Source organism: Perognathus longimembris, chromosome 12 (genome assembly GCF_023159225.1).
Source record: "Perognathus longimembris pacificus isolate PPM17 chromosome 12, ASM2315922v1, whole genome shotgun sequence".
NCBI classification, from domain to species: Eukaryota; Metazoa; Chordata; class Mammalia; order Rodentia; family Heteromyidae; genus Perognathus; species Perognathus longimembris.
In genome coordinates, this window is record NC_063172.1 from 65283229 (window position 1) to 65299925 (window position 16697).

Genomic DNA, 16697 nt, shown 5'->3' on the forward strand with positions numbered 1-16697 from the left:
AAAAAAGCTCACCAACAGCACCCCGGCCCTCGTGTTCAAAGCCCTAAGACTTGAACACACACACCCACACAATATACAACAAACTATAGTCACACTTGCTGTGCCTACTGAGACTAGTAAAACCAGTTACATGAATAATTCCACTAACACATTCAAACATTCCAGTTTCACGCTCGTGTCACTTTCCCACAGTCTACCGTCCATTTTTAAGGGCTTTTAACTCTGAAGGTCAGGCGCCCAGACGGCGGCTCGCACCTGTCATCCCAGCCACACCGGAGCTGGGGCAGGCAGGCGAGTCCCTGAGCCTCGGGAAACGGGAAGGGGCGCGGTGGTTTAAAGGGGCCGAGCCGCCTTGTCTCGAGAGCCCAGGGGCAGGGCCCGAGCGGGCCCAAGCGCGACACCGGCAGCCGCGAAAGCCTGTCATTCCTCTCTTGGGAACATGGTGAGCTCTGGGGTAGGCATCCGGGGCTCGGCTGGGAGAAGGCAGGGACCCGGGGGTCACCCGCGGTTTCCACGGCCCCGCGGCCCCAGTCCCGGCCGCCAGCCCCTCCTCCGGGGGTTCGCGCATGGCCACGCACAACTGCTCCAGGTCCAGCAACAGCTCGCGCGCGCGCCTGGCGCCCGGCAGCACCCGGGCGAGGCCGTCCTGGGGGCCCCGGGGGGCTCCCCAAGGCCGGCCCTGGGCGCCCTCCCGCTGCTAGCCACGCCGTCAGCCAGCCGGGCCCCGTCCCCACCCGGTGCCCCCAGCTCGGGCTGCCAAGGGCCTTGCTAGGCTGCGGCGCGCTGGGCGCCAGCGCAAGGCCGGGAGAGGCCCCCCTCCCCCCCCCCACCCCCACCACCGCTCCACGGGGCGGCCGGGACCCCTTCCCGGTGGCCCCGGTGCCCTGCACCAAGCAGAAGACACAGCCGAAGGCCCACTGGCGATGTGGCTCGAGTCGCAGAGGGGCAGCCGTGTGCGCGCGCACAGGCCCCACGAACACCAGCAGCTCGACGGCAGGAGCAGGGTCGGCAGGGTCGGCAGGGTCCTGGTGTCCCGGCTAAGCCGCAGCCACTTGGCTCCTAAAGGACTTGGTGCCCAGGAGGAAACGGAAAACCTCAGCCTTCCCAGCGATGGGCCACACCGGAATGGCACTGCAAAGGCGAGTGAAGAGTGTCCTTCTGGAACTACAGTGACTATGTGGAACCACGTTCAAGACTTTCATACTCAAGATCCAGAGGGAGGATTAGATAACAAGAAAACAAAACAAAACACCTCACAGCCAACAGCTCCTTCTACTGACGGGAATGCTGTTTTTGTTATTTGTGTGAGATATTTCGATATGGGTTATGGAAGGTATCCGGGAGGAAAGGGCAGTATTTCATCTATCTGTTTGCTCTTTGTCTGGTATAGCTGGTGAGTTCCTTGTACCTGCTTATCTGTTCTAGACACAACTACGTTTTTCTGGAATTACATTTTAAACACTGGCTTTTTATCTCTAAAAGATTAGTCATAATTACAAAAAGTCTAAGGTGTGCATGTCTTTACAAATGATTTTAAAAATTGACGTTTATTGGAGGTAATGGAATTGATCTTTTCTAACTGCATATAAAAACTATTTGTACATACCTATAGATGACACAGTTATAATAAAAGGGGTATGAACATCATATCTGGAGGATTTAAGTTCACTTCTACCTAGAAACGTCCTAAAGAGCTAAGTCATGTCATTCTTTAAATTATGAGATTTTTCTTAGAAAAGAATATAATGAAGTTGTATTAGACAGTGGCAACTCAAGAACACATTTTTTAAAGACACTAAGCTGGGTGTCAGTGGCTCACACTTATAATCTTTGCTATTCAGAGGATTATAATTCAAAGCCAGCTCAAAGAGTATGTGAGACTCTCCAATTCACCACCAGAAGTGGCTCAAGGGGGGTAGAGCACTGGCCTTGAGTACAAAAACTCAGGGACCAGCACCCAGGCCCTGAGTTCAAGCGCCAGGACCAGCATACACACCAAAAAAAAAAAAAAAAAAAATTTGTTTTTTACAAGAATCTCTTCTATACTAGAGTTTGAAAGCATATAGCTCAGAGGTGAAAGGTATATAATGACATGGGTTCAAACTCCAGACACACAACCACTTGAACCATGGCTCCACCTCTGATTTTGGCTGGTTTTTCTTTTGAGATGGATCCTCACAGACTTTCTGCCTGGGATGGCTTTAAACCTCAATCCTCTGGATCTCAATAGCTAAGCAACCCACCAATGCCTAGCTGGCATTTACCAATTTAATTCGGGCTCTAAGGGTCATTTAAAATCAATCTGAATTATATTATTGTGCTTTGGATTTGAAAACTGATAAAACTTCAAAAACATGTTTCTGAAAACTATGTGTAAAAAAAAGTAAGGTAAATACAATCCAGGTTTCTGAAATGAAACTTCAAATTTCTGTATTTTTGTTTTTCATAATATGTAACTAAGAAAAAAGATGAAAGTCTGAAAGTGATTTTTAAATAACTTTTTTTTTTAAAAAAGCATCCAGCTGGACACCAGTGGCTCACGTCTATAATCCTAGCTACTCAGGAGCCTAAGATTTAAGGATCCCCCTTCAAAGCTGGCCCAGGCAAAAAAGTCTGTGACTCTCATTTCCAATTAACCACCAGAAAACTGGAAGTAGTACTGTGGCTCAAAGTAGTACAGCACTAGCCTTGAGCAAAAGAGCTCAAGCCCTCAGTTCAACCACCATGACAGACCCAAAAACAAAAGCATCCACAATTTTGACATAGTGAATGAGAAAAGTCCGAAAACTTGGGAGAGACCATATTCTGAAAAGATATGGCAGGACAACTGAAGAGCAAAGAGAAGCAAAGGAGTGACAGACAAGTAGATAAACAAAAAACAAAAAACGGCATCCAACTTGACATGTCTCAGAAGGGAAAGGGAAACCAAGCAGGGCAAAGTCCCCTGGCGACAGCCCCACGTTTCCCAGTGTAAATAAGCCCCCACTTCCGTGAGCCTTAAACCCAGTGGAGAGATGCGCTGCTGTGTGGCAGGCACTCTGCATCAGTGAAGCACAAGATGGCAGATTTGCTCAGCAAGGAAGAGCCAGAGCAGGAGCTCTACATTACGTGAAGTTTTGCAAGATGGATAGTTGATTTGCTACACAGGTGACTAATCACATTGAATGAATTGCAGAATTACTGCAGATGATGCATTACATACATGATTCAGTTCACGCAAAAGAATCTTGATCTTTTGATGAAGCAAGGCAACTGAAAGTTCCTTTTGAGCCAGGTGCCAGAGGCTCATGCCTGTAATCCTTTTTACTCAGGAGCTGGGATCACTTTTGGTGAGATGGTAAGGTTTTCATGAACCGCATTACAAGGTTTCCTGAAAACTTGGTTTTCTTTTCTTTTTTTGGTGCTGGGGTTTGTTGCTGGTTCAGAAGATTAATAAAACTATGTCTTGGCTTGTAAATATCAAGAATATACAATGTTAGGTTTGGATCAGTATGTTCAATATTGTGTTGTAAGCTACCTCATGGTATGGACATGATATTCTTTACTAGAATTAAATCTTCAAAACCCACTTGAAAATTAAATAAAAACTAAGAAAACTAAATTTCGGTAAGCTATGTTATCAATCCATTTACTCTTTTTTTTTTTTTTTTGGCCAGTCCTGGGCCTTGGACTCAGGGCCTGAGCACTGTCCCTGGCTTCTTCCCGCTCAAGGCTAGCACTCCGCCAACTTGAGCCACAGCGCCGCTTCTGGCCGTTTTCTGTATATGTGGTGCTGGGGAATCGAACCTGGGGCCTCGTGTATCCGAGGCAGGCACTCTTGCCACTAGGCTATATCCCCAGCCCCTCATTTACTCTTAACAAAATGCACTGCATTAGGGAACACTCTATGTTGTACTTACTTCTGTATAACATTTTGCAAGCTTAACATCATACCCAGTTCTCCTTTCATCTTTTCTCTGTTTGCACGACACTCTGCCAAGTATCGAAGAGCCTACAACAAAAGCATAAATAGGTTAATTCACATAAATAAAACCACTACTGATTTACTGCAAGAGAAAGAAAATATAAGGCTGGGGGTGGGTGGGCTGGAAGGGCCTGACATTGGGGCTTGAACTCAGGTCCTGGGCTCTATCCCTTAGCTTTTCAAATCTCAAGGCTGGTACTATCACTTGAGCCACAACTTCACTTCTAGCTTTTGGTGCTTAATTGTAGGTAACAGTCTCATAAACTTTCCTGCCTGGGTTGGATTCTAACCATGATCCTTAGATCTGAGCCTCCTGAGTAACTGTGTCTGGACTGATTAAGGCTTCTGTTTTTGAATCAACTAGTTTTAAGTGTTTCCCAGCGGTTCTTTAAATGTGATCATTAAAACAGTATCTAAGAGGAGAAAAAATCCTTTCAAGCTACAGTTACTAAGTTTGTTCTTTGAAAGTAAAGTCTTTATCTTACCTACCATGTCAAAGCTAGGCTGTTCTGGTTTATTTTTAATCACTTGATCTTTACAGGGATATCAAGAAGTATATTCCATTTATTAATCTCAACTGAATTGTTTTGAATTGAGTTGTTTCAAGAGCCACTGCCTGACTAAAAATTAAACACTAATGAAATTACAGAGGGGATCAAAACACACAATACTTTTTGTTTTGTTTTGTTTTGCCAGTCCTGAGGCTTGAACTCAGGGCCTGAGCTCTGTCCCTGGCTTCTTTTTGCTCAAGGTTAGCACTCTGCCACTTGAGCCATAGTGACACTTCCGGCTGTTTCTATATATGAGGAATCGAACCCAGGGCTTCATGTATATGAGGCGAGCACTTTACCACTAGGCCATATTCCCAACACCACCCAATACTTTTATGAAATGTTACCACTAGGCCATATTCCCAACACCACCCAATACTTTTATGAAATGAAGTGATTCTAGTTTTACTACAATTCACCTTTCCAATGTATCTTTAATTAAACAAAGAAAAACTAATGCTTGCAAATTTTCTATTTTATGAGTTTAACTTTTCTGAAGTACATTTGTACAAATCCCTAATGTGTTGCTTCTTTAGGGATCTTATTTAGCTGCTTTCTTTTACATCTGAACATTTTCATCATCTATAGACCTTCTATGCAGTTATTTGCTGAACACTTTAGTACTTGACTTTCGAAGGAGTATCTCTGTTGTCTACATTATCCAAACTCGTAATCTTAGTCCACTCACCTTTCTGATTTCCACAGATTCTTTGCCTTTCAATTTCAAACTGCAGGGGCTGGGAATATGGCCTAGTGGTAAAGTGCCCGCCTCATATACATGAAGCCCTGGGTTCGATTCCTCAGCACCACATATATAGAAAAAAAGCCAGAAGTGGCGCTGTGGCTCAAGAGGTAGAGTGCTAGCCTTGAGCAAAAAGAAGCCAGGGACAGTGCTCAGGCCCTGAGTCCATGCCCCAGGACTGGCAACAAAAACAAAACAAATAAACAATTTCAAACTGCATGGTTTTTATTAAAAGTTGCCAACTATGAAATCACAAACTGAATACATATGAAGTCACAAACCCTTCGCTTTCTGTGCTTACTTCTGCTATGACTTTAACTTCATCCCAATAAAGATTTACCTGCTTTGGAAACTGCTCTGGCTACATAAAAAAAACTAGCAGGCAGGACAATATTTATTAAATATATGTTTTCAGACTCAGGTCATGAGGAAACACAGACTATAATCCTTGAGAGGAGAGAGAAGATGAGGTGAGTCCTACAGTTCCTCCTCTCTTCCTGCACTGGAGGCAGTTCACAGACTGCACCTCAATGGAGCCTAGGGGTATTCCTGAGTGAAGGTGGCATGGCTAAAACTTGCAGAATAACACAGGGGAAGGATCTGAACATTCTGGTCACATGGCCAGGATATAAAACTACCTGAAAGCAAGGAAATCAGGAGGGGGGCTAGAAAAGGATCAAAGGATATTTATTGTATGCCTGTATGAAACGATAGTAACAAAACCCATTTAAAAAACAAAACAAAACACTGCAAGCTGGGATCAGTAGCTCACGCCTGTATCCCTAGCTACATAAGAGGCAGAGATTGAGGAATCACGGGCTTGAGGCCAACACAGACCAAAAAGAAAAGTTCCAGCCTGGGCATAAAATCAGACTCTTTTGAATATAATCAGTGCAAAAAAAGGCTAGTTGAAGAGCACCTACCTAGCAAATATAGTCTAAAGCCTAAGCCCAGTATTGGAAGAAAAAAAGTTACAAAGTTGTTTTTATAAAGGAGACAAAAGGAAGATAAAAAGTATTTACAGAGGGGATGACTATTCTCAAAGTATATGCATGGAGGAAAATATCACTATGTAATATAATATACCACACTGCATAACTGTCATGTGCTAAGGACAACATGGGAATGGCCAGAGCAGTTGGAATGCCATCAACCAGAAGTACAAAGGCAAAGACCTAAGAACACGGAAGGTATCAGGGAAAATCCTCAGAAGAAGTTCATCTTCACTATGGAAATACAAAGGCTGTTTTGGATCTACCCAAACAAAACCCAGTGCTGTCTTAAAAAGTGAAACTGGTCCAAAGTACAAGAATCTTTACAGAAACAACAGAAAAAAATTAAAACCCCAAACAATAAAATTTTCAATGTCTGGCATCTGATTAGAAATTACCAGGTTATAATCTACCCAGAAGGTGAGTAGATGAAATCCAGCCAGCCTGAATGGACAAACGACTAGACTCTGATCTTCAATTAATTAGCAAAAAGCTGAAGTGGAGGCATGGCTCAAGTGGTGACCGCAACCCAAGAGCAAAAGGCACTGAGTTCAAGCCCCAATACTGGCAAAAAAAAAAAAAAAAAATTACCTGGCATAGCGATGGATGGTGGCAGGTATCTGCAATCCTAGCAGTCACAAGGTTGAAGTAAGAAGCCCAAACGTAGGGAGGCTTTCCTGGCCTTCATCTGCAAATTCAAGGCTAACCTGAGCTATATAGTAAGACCTACTCAAAAATATCAAGGGCTGGGGATGTGTCTCAGTGGTAGATGACTTGTCTAGTAAGACCAGGTCCCTGAATTTGATCCCCAGAGCCAGGTAAACATTTTCTGAATAGGACTCCAATTACCCAAAGGATGGAAGAAAAAATTGACAGACAGGACCCCATCAAATTAAGGGATGTCTGCACAGCATAAAAACCACTACCAGAACCAAGCAACAACATACAGAATGGGAGAATATCTTTGCCAGTTATTCAAAAGAAACAGGATTAATATCCAAAATATAAACAGAGGTAAAAAAATTAAACAGCAAAAGAATAATCCAATTAGTAAATGAATACACAAACTGAACAGAGAGAAGACAAATGGCTAATAGACACATGAAGAAAAGTTCAGCATCCTTAGCCACAAAGGGAATGAAAATCAAAATCACACTGAGATTCCATCTCACTCTAGTCAGAATGGTAGCCATCAAGAAAATAAACAACAAAAAATGTCAGTGAGGATGCAGAGAAAGAAAAACCTTTATAAACTACTGGTGGGAACATAAACTAGAACAATCACTGTGGAAATAAGGTGGTTCCCCAAATTATTCCCCTGAATATCTGTGTTCATTGCAGCTCTGTTCATATTAGGCAAACAGTGAAATCAGTTAAGGTGCAAAATGGATAAAGAAGGTGTTATATATACACTATGGAACATTACACAGCCACAAAGAAAAGAAAAAAAATAAAACTCAGACTGGAGGCATGACACAAATGGTAGAGTGCCAACCACAAGTGAAAAAGTCAAGACACAGTATGAGAACCCAATACTGGCACATACACACATGCACAGAAAAAGAAATTATGCCATTTGTAGACAAATGGATGGAACTGGAGGACATACTGAACAAGATAAGGCAAGCGCAAAAAAGAAATCAAGGCATCATAGGCCTCCCTTATATGTGGAAGCTAGACCCCAAAGACATACTTATCCATGGACATATACAAATAAGTCTACAGTCTGCTTATACAAAAAAAGAACAATGAAACCCATTTCATTGTTTTAGAAAGCAATGAGGGAAAAAAGGATAAAGGAGGTGAAATTGGATGGAATACATTGTATAGAGGAGTGGAAATATCACAATGAAAGAACCCCCACTAGGTAACTAATGTATGCTAGTAAAACTTAAAAAAAAATAAAGTCCACTAAAAACAAATGATAGCAGCTTTCTTATTAGAAATTATATAAGCCAGTAGATAATGCAGCAACATCTTTTAGAGCACAGGATAAAAAACAAGTAGCAAATCTATGTAAGAAATGTTAATGGAAGTTCTTCAGGCAGGAAAGAAAATGAATGATATTGAAATCTATATTAAGAAATGACGAGGACTGGGGATATGGCCTAGTGGCAAGAGTGCTTGCCTTGTACACATGAGGCCCTGGGTTCAATTCCCCAGCACCACATATACAGAAAATGGCCAGAAGTGGTGCTGTGGCTCAAGAGGTAGAGTGCTAGCCTTGAGCAAAAAGAAGCCAGGGACAGTGCTCAGGCCCTGAGTCCAAGCCCCAGGACTGGCCAAAAAAAAAAAAAAAAAAAGAAAAAAGAAATGACGAATGCCAGAAATAGTAAAAATGAAAACAAATACAAAAGACATTCAAAAATGTTAATCTCTTCAAAAGATAACTTTTAAAGAAAAATGCATTGTGGGTGTTATAACTATATATAGAAGTATAATAATAAAAATAGCAAAATGATGGGAAAAATGGAAATATACTGTTGTATGAATCTCATACTACACATTAAATAAATAATACTTATTTAAAGGAGATTGGTAAGTTAAACTATTATTATAAAACAAAGTAATCATTAAACTAAAATAAAAACTAAAGGCTGTACCAATCAGTCAACTGTAATGATAAAAGGAATTATAAAAACACTGCCTTTTCTTCAGACTCACTGGGAAATTCTGCCCATTAAATTCTCTATGATTTCACATCCCTTTCTACTCAGTCTACTACCTACAGCCTACCATTTCAACCACTTGGTTGCCAAGATGCTAACTGCCTCACAGTCATTCTACCCAACTTACCTGGCCTAGTACCAATTCTGGACATATCCAACTATTTGGCTCTCGGGGCCTATAGCAGGCCTGAAGTGGGGGAGAAAAAGTAGTTTCATAATCAAGTCCTATGTATGTGTATCAATCCATGGCTACCAAGCTAAGCAATATCTCAACACTGATGAACAATCTCACCACCCTAATCAGCTTTTACCATTTTCTGTAATTAGGAAATTCTTCTTAAAAATTTCCTGCTATGGCCAAATATGGGGCATTGAGGCAGCAGTAAGGTGAGTTTAAGGCCAACATAGTGATCTATTAAGATCTTGTCTCAAAAATCTTTCTTCAGGCTGGGAATGAGGCTTAGTGGTAGAGTGCTTGCCTAGCATGCACGAAGCTCTGGGTTCGATTCCTCAGTACCACATAAACAGAAAAAGCCGGAAGTGGTGCTGTGGCTCAAGCTGTTAAGAGTGCTAGCCATGAGCAAAAGAAGCTCAAACTCTAAGTTCAAGCCCCAGGGCTGGGGAAAAAAAATCTTTCTTCAGTCCCAAGACCATGTTTAGAAACCACACCCACTGTCTTCTCATCCTTATTGCATTTCTTACTGAAGCTGAACATAAACAAGGAGTCATGCCGAATTTTGCATTTTAGTTACTATGGTCTACTCATCAATGTCAGGTCTGCTGGCTAAATGTCATTCAGTGAGGGAAAAATAGCATATTGGTATAGTTTGATATTCTAAAAAGAAAAGCATATACATTTTTTTTCAATGCGCCACTACTGGGGCTTGAATTCAGGGTCTTGTGTTCTTACTTAGTAGCTTCTTTGTTCAAGGCTGACACTTTACAACTAGAGTCACATGCCCACTTCCAGCTTTTGGTCAATTGGGGATAAAGTCTCATCCTCCAGAGTAGTTAGGATTACAGTGAGCCACCACCAGTACACCGCAGGGGAAAAGCATATTTTTGTTCAAACCTAAAAAATTTGAAGAAAAGGGAAAACTTATGATGTGTTACTTTTTCATCCTAGACCAGAACTCAAACTCAGTACCTGATGCACTACTACCTGTGCCACACCTCCAAATCCTTTCATACATTCTTGTTTTTTTTGTTTTTTTGGCCAGTCCTGGGCCTTGAACTCAGGGCCTGAGCACTGTCCCTGGCTTCTTTTTGCTCAAGGCTAGCACTCTGCCACTTGAGCCACAGCGCCCCTTCTGGCCATTTTCTGTATATGTGGTGCTGGGGAATTGAACCCAGGGCCTCATGTATATGAGGCAAGCACTCTTGCCACTAGGCCATATCCCCAGCCCCTCATACATTCTTAAGTCAAGAACAGTAGATAAAATTTCTATTCCATTAATTTATTTTCTAAGACTTATCTTGCTATGTAGAAGACTGTCTTAAACTCAAGAATCCTCCTGCCTTAGCCTCTCAAATCCCCATACACAGCTTTCTATTACATTGATTTTCTTTTAAAGTTATGTTGTGCAATTTTAGAATACATAAAGGTAAAGAAAGTGTGTGCAAACCCCCATATATTCTTCACTCAGCTTCAATAACAATTGATTAAGCATGCTAACTTATCATTCATAATAAATTAATAATAATAAGCAATCATAAATAGCTAATAATAAAATAAGCTAATAAGAAATTAGCTTGCTTAATTATTAATAATTATGGTTTAATTATCAACTAATCTTGTTTCATGTTCTATAACTACAAGAGTACTTTATACCGAAAGTAAAGAAAACAAAATATCTTACTTCTAAATATTTCAGTAAATCCCTGAGATATTAGCTTTTTAAAATTATCTTAATCAGGGCTGAGGATATAGCCTAGTGGCAAGAGTGCCTGCCTCGGATACACGAGGCCCTAGGTTCGATTCCCCAGCACCACATATACAGAAAACGGCCAGAAGCGGCGCTGTGGCTCAAGTGGCAGAGTGCTAGCCTTGAGCGGGAAGAAGCCAGGGACAGTGCTCAGGCCCTGAGTCCAAGGCCCAGGACTGGCAAAAAAAAAAAAAAAAAATTATCTTAATCAGGGGCTGGGAGTGTGGCTTTGCAGTAGTGTGCTTGCCTTGCATGCATGAAGCCCTGGGCTAAATTCCTCAGCACCACATAAACAGAAAAAGCTAGAAGTGGCGCTGTGGCTCAAGTGGTAGAGTGCTAGCCTTGAGCAAAAACAAGCCAGGAACAGTGCTCAGGCCCTGAGTCCAAGCCCCAGGACTGGCAAGAAAAAAGAAATATCTTAATCAAAAAAAATTATTTTAATCCATTATTAGAATATCCTACAAAAGTAATGACTCTTTAATATCACCTATTTTCTAACCTATATCTAATCTATACTCATTACCAACTGTTAAAAACAAAACACTGCTATGGAAGCAACCAGGCACTGGTGGCTGGTGCCTGTAATCCTACTCAGGAGACTGAGATCTGAGGACTGAGGTTCAAAGCCAGCCCAAGCAGGAAAATCTGGGAGACTCTTACCTTCAATTAACCCATCAACAACCCCCAAATGGAGTTGTTCTTAAGAACCACAAGTAAAACTGCTGTTAATTTCTTTTTTATAAGACAGTGTCTTAATAATATGTAGCAAACTAGCTGAAACTGGTAGCATACTAGCCTGAGTGAAAAAACCAAGAGAGAACTGAGTTCAAGCCCCATTACCAACACACACACACAAATAAATAAAATTAATTAAATAAATAAAAATTACTTATGATTGACTTGTTCAAAGCAGGATCCAAGTCAGCTCTGCATATTATATTTCGCTAGCATAACCCTTATGAATCTTCATATGTGGCACTGAGGAACGAACCCAGGGCTTCATGTATACGAGGCGAGCACTTTACCACTAGGCCATATTCCCAGCCACCCTTATGAATCTTATGCCTATAGAAGTTACTATTATCCCTCTGTTCTTCTATGTCCTACCTGTCCTTCTTTCTAGTATCACTTACTGCCCGATGAATCCGTTTATCTGTCCTCAAGAAACTGTCACATTTTGGGATTTGTATGGTTATCCTGTACTGTTCATAATATTTTTCTCTAGCCCCCATATTTCTCATATTGAAATTCTGTCTGCATTATTAACTTTGATGCTGTCAATTCTTTTTTTGTGTGTGTATCAATTCTTTTTCTTGACTCCCCTTCTTATATTAAAATAATCACTCTTATTTCCATCAACTCATGAATGGATAAGCAAAACCTTGCATGTCCATATGATGAAATATTATTCACTTGTAAAAAGAAAATAGGGTTGGGGGTGGAGTTGAAGTGGCAGAGAGCTTCTCTGTCATATACAAGCTCCTGGTTCAATCCCCAGCACTATCTGCAGAAAAAGAAAATGAAGTACTAATACATACCGCAGTAGAGACAAACCTTAAAAACACTATGCTAAATTAAGGAAACAACTTACAATATTACAACTTATATATTTCTATTTATAGTTTTTAAAGCTCTACAGGGATTTTTGCCAGAATAGGCAAATATATATATATAGCTATAACATAGATTAGGCATTGCCTGTAGATGAAGAGTGGAGGACTAGGGAATAAAAAGTAAAAATTAATTCCTGAGGTGATAAAATGTTTTAAACTGGGGGGCTAAGAGTGTGTCCTAGTGGCAAGAGTACTCGCCTCGTACACATGAAGCCCTAGGTTTGATTCCTCAGCACCACATATATAGAAAAGGCCAGTGGTGGCACTGTGGCTCAAGTGGCAGAGTGCTAGCCTTGAGCAAAAAAAGAAGCCAGGGACAGTGCTCAGGCCCGGAGTCCAAGTCCTAGGACTGGCAAAAAAAATTTTTTTAATTAAGAAAAAAATGTATTAAAGTGGGCATGGTGGCACAAGACTGTAATCTAAGCATTTAGAGGAGGCCAGGGCAAAAGGATCTCAAGTTTGTAGCTATACCGTAAGTGCCAGACAGCCTGGGCTACATAGCAAGATGCTATCACAAAACAAAACTGTCCTAAAGCTGACTGCGGTGAAGGCTGTACAATTCTGTAAACAAAAGCCACTAAATTGTACATTTTAAACATTAATTTTAGTATAGTAGATGATTTAATATGTTAAAGAACTTATGAAACGAAAACAAAACTGTCTTTGAGAGGTCAAGTATAGTTTAATAGAGCAAATGCTTAACCTGCAAGAGGCTCTAATTTCAATGCTGAACACTAGGCAACAAAAAAAATGTTTTTTTAATTTGAATGCCTATATGTACTGGTCCCATAAGATTCTCATAATTTTTAATAAGTGATGAGCTGGAGATAATAGCTCAAGGGTAGAGTACTTTCCTAGAACATGCAAGACCCTGGGTTCAAGTCCCAGCTCTGCCCCCCCCCACAAAAAAATTTAATGACCATGAACTAAGCACAATGGCATGTTCCTATAGTCCCAAGGTAGACTGAGGCAAAAGAATATGAGCACAAGTTGTATTACAATGCAGATTCCCTGCTTCAAAATCAAAAACGGCCTTGGAGGTGCTCACTCAGGAGGCTGAGATCTGAGGAACATGGTTGGAAGCCAGCCAGGGCAGCAACGGCCATGAGACTCTTATCTCCAACAAACTACTCAGAAAAAGCTGGACATGGTGCTGTGGCTCAAGTAAAAGCTTGTGGCTCAAGCTTTGAGCAAAAGAATCTCAGGGATAACACCCAGGTTCTAAGTTCAAGCCCCAGGACTATCACTAAAAAAAAAGAAAGAAAAAAAAAGATACCTTGTTAACTGAAAAAGTTACACCACATTCCCTAAGTATGCTACCATCTGCATAAAGGGACTACATACATACCATTGTTCTGATTTTGCACCTATAGTAATACAAACTGTTACTTGCCATAATATCTTTTAATTTTTTACCACGTCATCTAATATCTTTACAAACTCTCCTTAATTGCAAAATTAAAACACTGAGGCTGAAAATGGTAAAGGCAACTCACAAGCAACGCTGAGTGGACGACAGAGGGGTTGGGATGGTCCATAAATAAAATAAGGCCAGGCAGACATCCCTGATCCTGGACAATGGCTCTTCTATTGAGCGGATCTGCTGCTAGATCCCGTAACTGGTTAACTACTGACAGAGCATCAGGTTCTTCATTCATGGTGGAGGAGGAGGAGTTCATCTTCTAGGTCATGCACATGAAGAAAATCTTCTTACGTTCTGTAAAAAGAGGTTTGCAAAGTTAATTCTAAGCTTCTGAGGTTTCGTGTGATACTTGCTAAACAACCAAGATTTCATCTTTAGAAAGAAGCAGATGAATCTAAATCACACACACACACACACACACACACACACACACACACACACACACACACCCTAAGAATTGGCAATTCTAATTTGAGAAAACTAAAACGAACATAAGAAGCTGCCCGAAGAAAGTTATTTATGTGTGCGCCATGCCTAAAGAACATATGTCGGCTTCAATATTCCAATAAATTTCCTTTCAGCAATACATATTTTAACACCAAAATCACAATAAACAAGATCTCTCAAGCTTGTAATCTTTGCTATACTTCTTAGTGTAACATCGCCATGGCTTCCCCCCGTCCCCCGTACATTTCTGAGTCTAAATCAAATGCCTTGGGTTGGGATATGGCTCAAGTGGTAGAGTGCTTGCCTAGACCAAGGCCCTGAGTCCAAACGCTAGTGCCACAAAAAAAAAAAAAAAAAAAAGAGTAAGCAACCAGTGCTGCAGAGGAAAAAGAAATAGCTAGCTGGTAGTTTTTGTTTTTTTCTTTTATTATCTTTGAACAAGACTCCAGCATGGTGGATCTACAGATGATTTAAAAAAAAAAAAAACACCCTTGGGGCTGGGAATGGGGCTTAGTGGTAGAGTGCTCTAGCTTGCATGATGCCCTAGGTTCGATTCCTCTCAGTACCACATACACAGAAAAGGCCAGAAGTGGGGCTAGTGGTAGAACATTAGCCTTGAGCAAAAGAAGCTCAGGGACAGTGCCCAGGCCCCAAGACTAAGCCCCAGGATTGGCAAAATGAAACAACAACAACAAAACCCATAAGTATAAAAGGAGAGAGTCAACGAAGGTTCTGCAAGAAATCAAGAAACATTTTCCATTGTGCCCAGGAGTTTATCACATAAATCTGAACTGAATCTTTATGGTTTGTTTTCAGAGTCTCTGCTTCTCCCTGAGTCTGTTCAGACTAGTATCGTCCTCCTACTTGTTCCCCAGTTACACCTGGCTTGGGAAGTAGTCTTCAGCACTTTGTATATAGTCCTTTTAAATTCAGCCTACCTTTTTTCCACATAGGCAAACGTAGTACTAGACAGAGTGGTACATGTATTTAATCCCAGCACATGAGAAGACAAGGTAGGAAAATCATGAGTCAGGTTAGACAGGGCTACGTAATGAGACCCTGTCTCAAAAAACAACAAAAACTAAATAAAAAAGCTGGGTGCTGGTGGTTTACACCTTAATCCTAGCTACTCAGAAGCCTGTGTTCACAGTTCAAAAGTTCAAAGCCAGCCCAGGCAGGAAAATCTGTGAGAATCTTAACTCTACTAAACTACCAAAAATATATAAATAGGTAAAAATTAAAAATCAGAAGTAGAGCTGTGGCTCAAGTGGTAGAGCACTAGCCTTGAGTAAAATAAGCTCAGGAATAGCACACAGACCTTGAGTTCAAGCCATAGGACTGGTGTACTAGCACACTGATGCCTGTGCACACCCACGTGCACACACAAGTACAGAGTATTTTAGTAAATATGCAAGTCATAAAACTAAAGAAAATAATGTCAAGGAAGAACCTTCAGAGACATACACAGGATCTTACTATGGTGACCTGTCTGGCCCAATTTACAATTCATCTGTAAAATAAGGTTAATCACAGCAGCTACCAAATAGCTTGCTGTTGAATTAAATGGCAATATACATATGAAAAGACATAGCCGGGCTGGGAATATGGCCTAGTGGTAGAGTCCTTGCCTCCTATACATGAAGCCCTGGGTTCGATTCCTCAGCACCACTTATATAGAAAAAGCCAGAAGTGATGTTGTGGCTCAAGTGGTAGAGTGCTAGCCTTGAACAAAAAGAAGCCAGGGACAGTGCTCAGGCCCTGAGTCCAAGGCCCGAGGATTGGAAAATAAATTTAAATTAAAAGGCTTAGTCCAGTGCCTAACACATTGTAAATGTTCAATAAATGGCAGTTTTAGGGCTGGGGATATAGCCTAGTGGCAAGAGTGCCTGCCTCGGATACACGAGGCCCTAGGTTCGATTCCTCAGCACCACATATACAGAAAACGGCCAGAAGCGGCGCTGTGGCTCAAGTGGCAGAGTGCTAGCCTTGAGCGGGAAGAAGCCAGGGACAGTGCTTAGGCCCTGAGTCCAAGGCCCAGGACTGGCCAAAAAAAAAAAAAAAAGGCAGTTTTAAGTTACATAGTATCAAATATCAATGGAAAATATTGTTCAATAAAAATATTTGAGTAACGTCTTAGCTAAGGAATGCTGAATGGCAACCCCTCTGTACAAATCAAGGTAATAAATTCTTTTTAAAATCACATGGAGGTTTGGTGGCGCACACCTGTAATCCTAACTACTCAGGAGGCTCGGGATCTGAGGATCTCTGTTCAATGCCTTCCAAGCAGGAAACTCTGTGAGACCTATCTCCAGTTAACCACCAGAAACCATAGCCATAGCACTGGGAGTGACGCTATGGCTCCAAGTGGGAG

At 41.4% G+C, this 16697-nt stretch overlaps 1 protein-coding gene across 2 annotated transcripts in view; it reads right to left on the reverse strand.

Annotated features, from left to right (window-relative positions):
• Nucleotides 1-16697, reverse strand: part of Armc1 (armadillo repeat containing 1) — a 33739-nt gene that overhangs the window by 13623 nt on the left and 3419 nt on the right. The window contains exons 2-3 of one of the 2 annotated variants that reach the window (XM_048358756.1): nt 13953-14173; nt 3900-3991 (exon numbers count right to left, since the gene is read on the reverse strand). In XM_048358756.1, coding sequence (XP_048214713.1) covers nt 3900-3991; nt 13953-14135 — 275 coding nt within the window. In that variant the 5' untranslated portion in view covers nt 14136-14173. Of the gene's footprint in view, nt 1-3899; nt 3992-13952; nt 14174-16697 lie in introns of those variants that run through there. The other variant, XM_048358757.1, reaches the window with a different exon arrangement.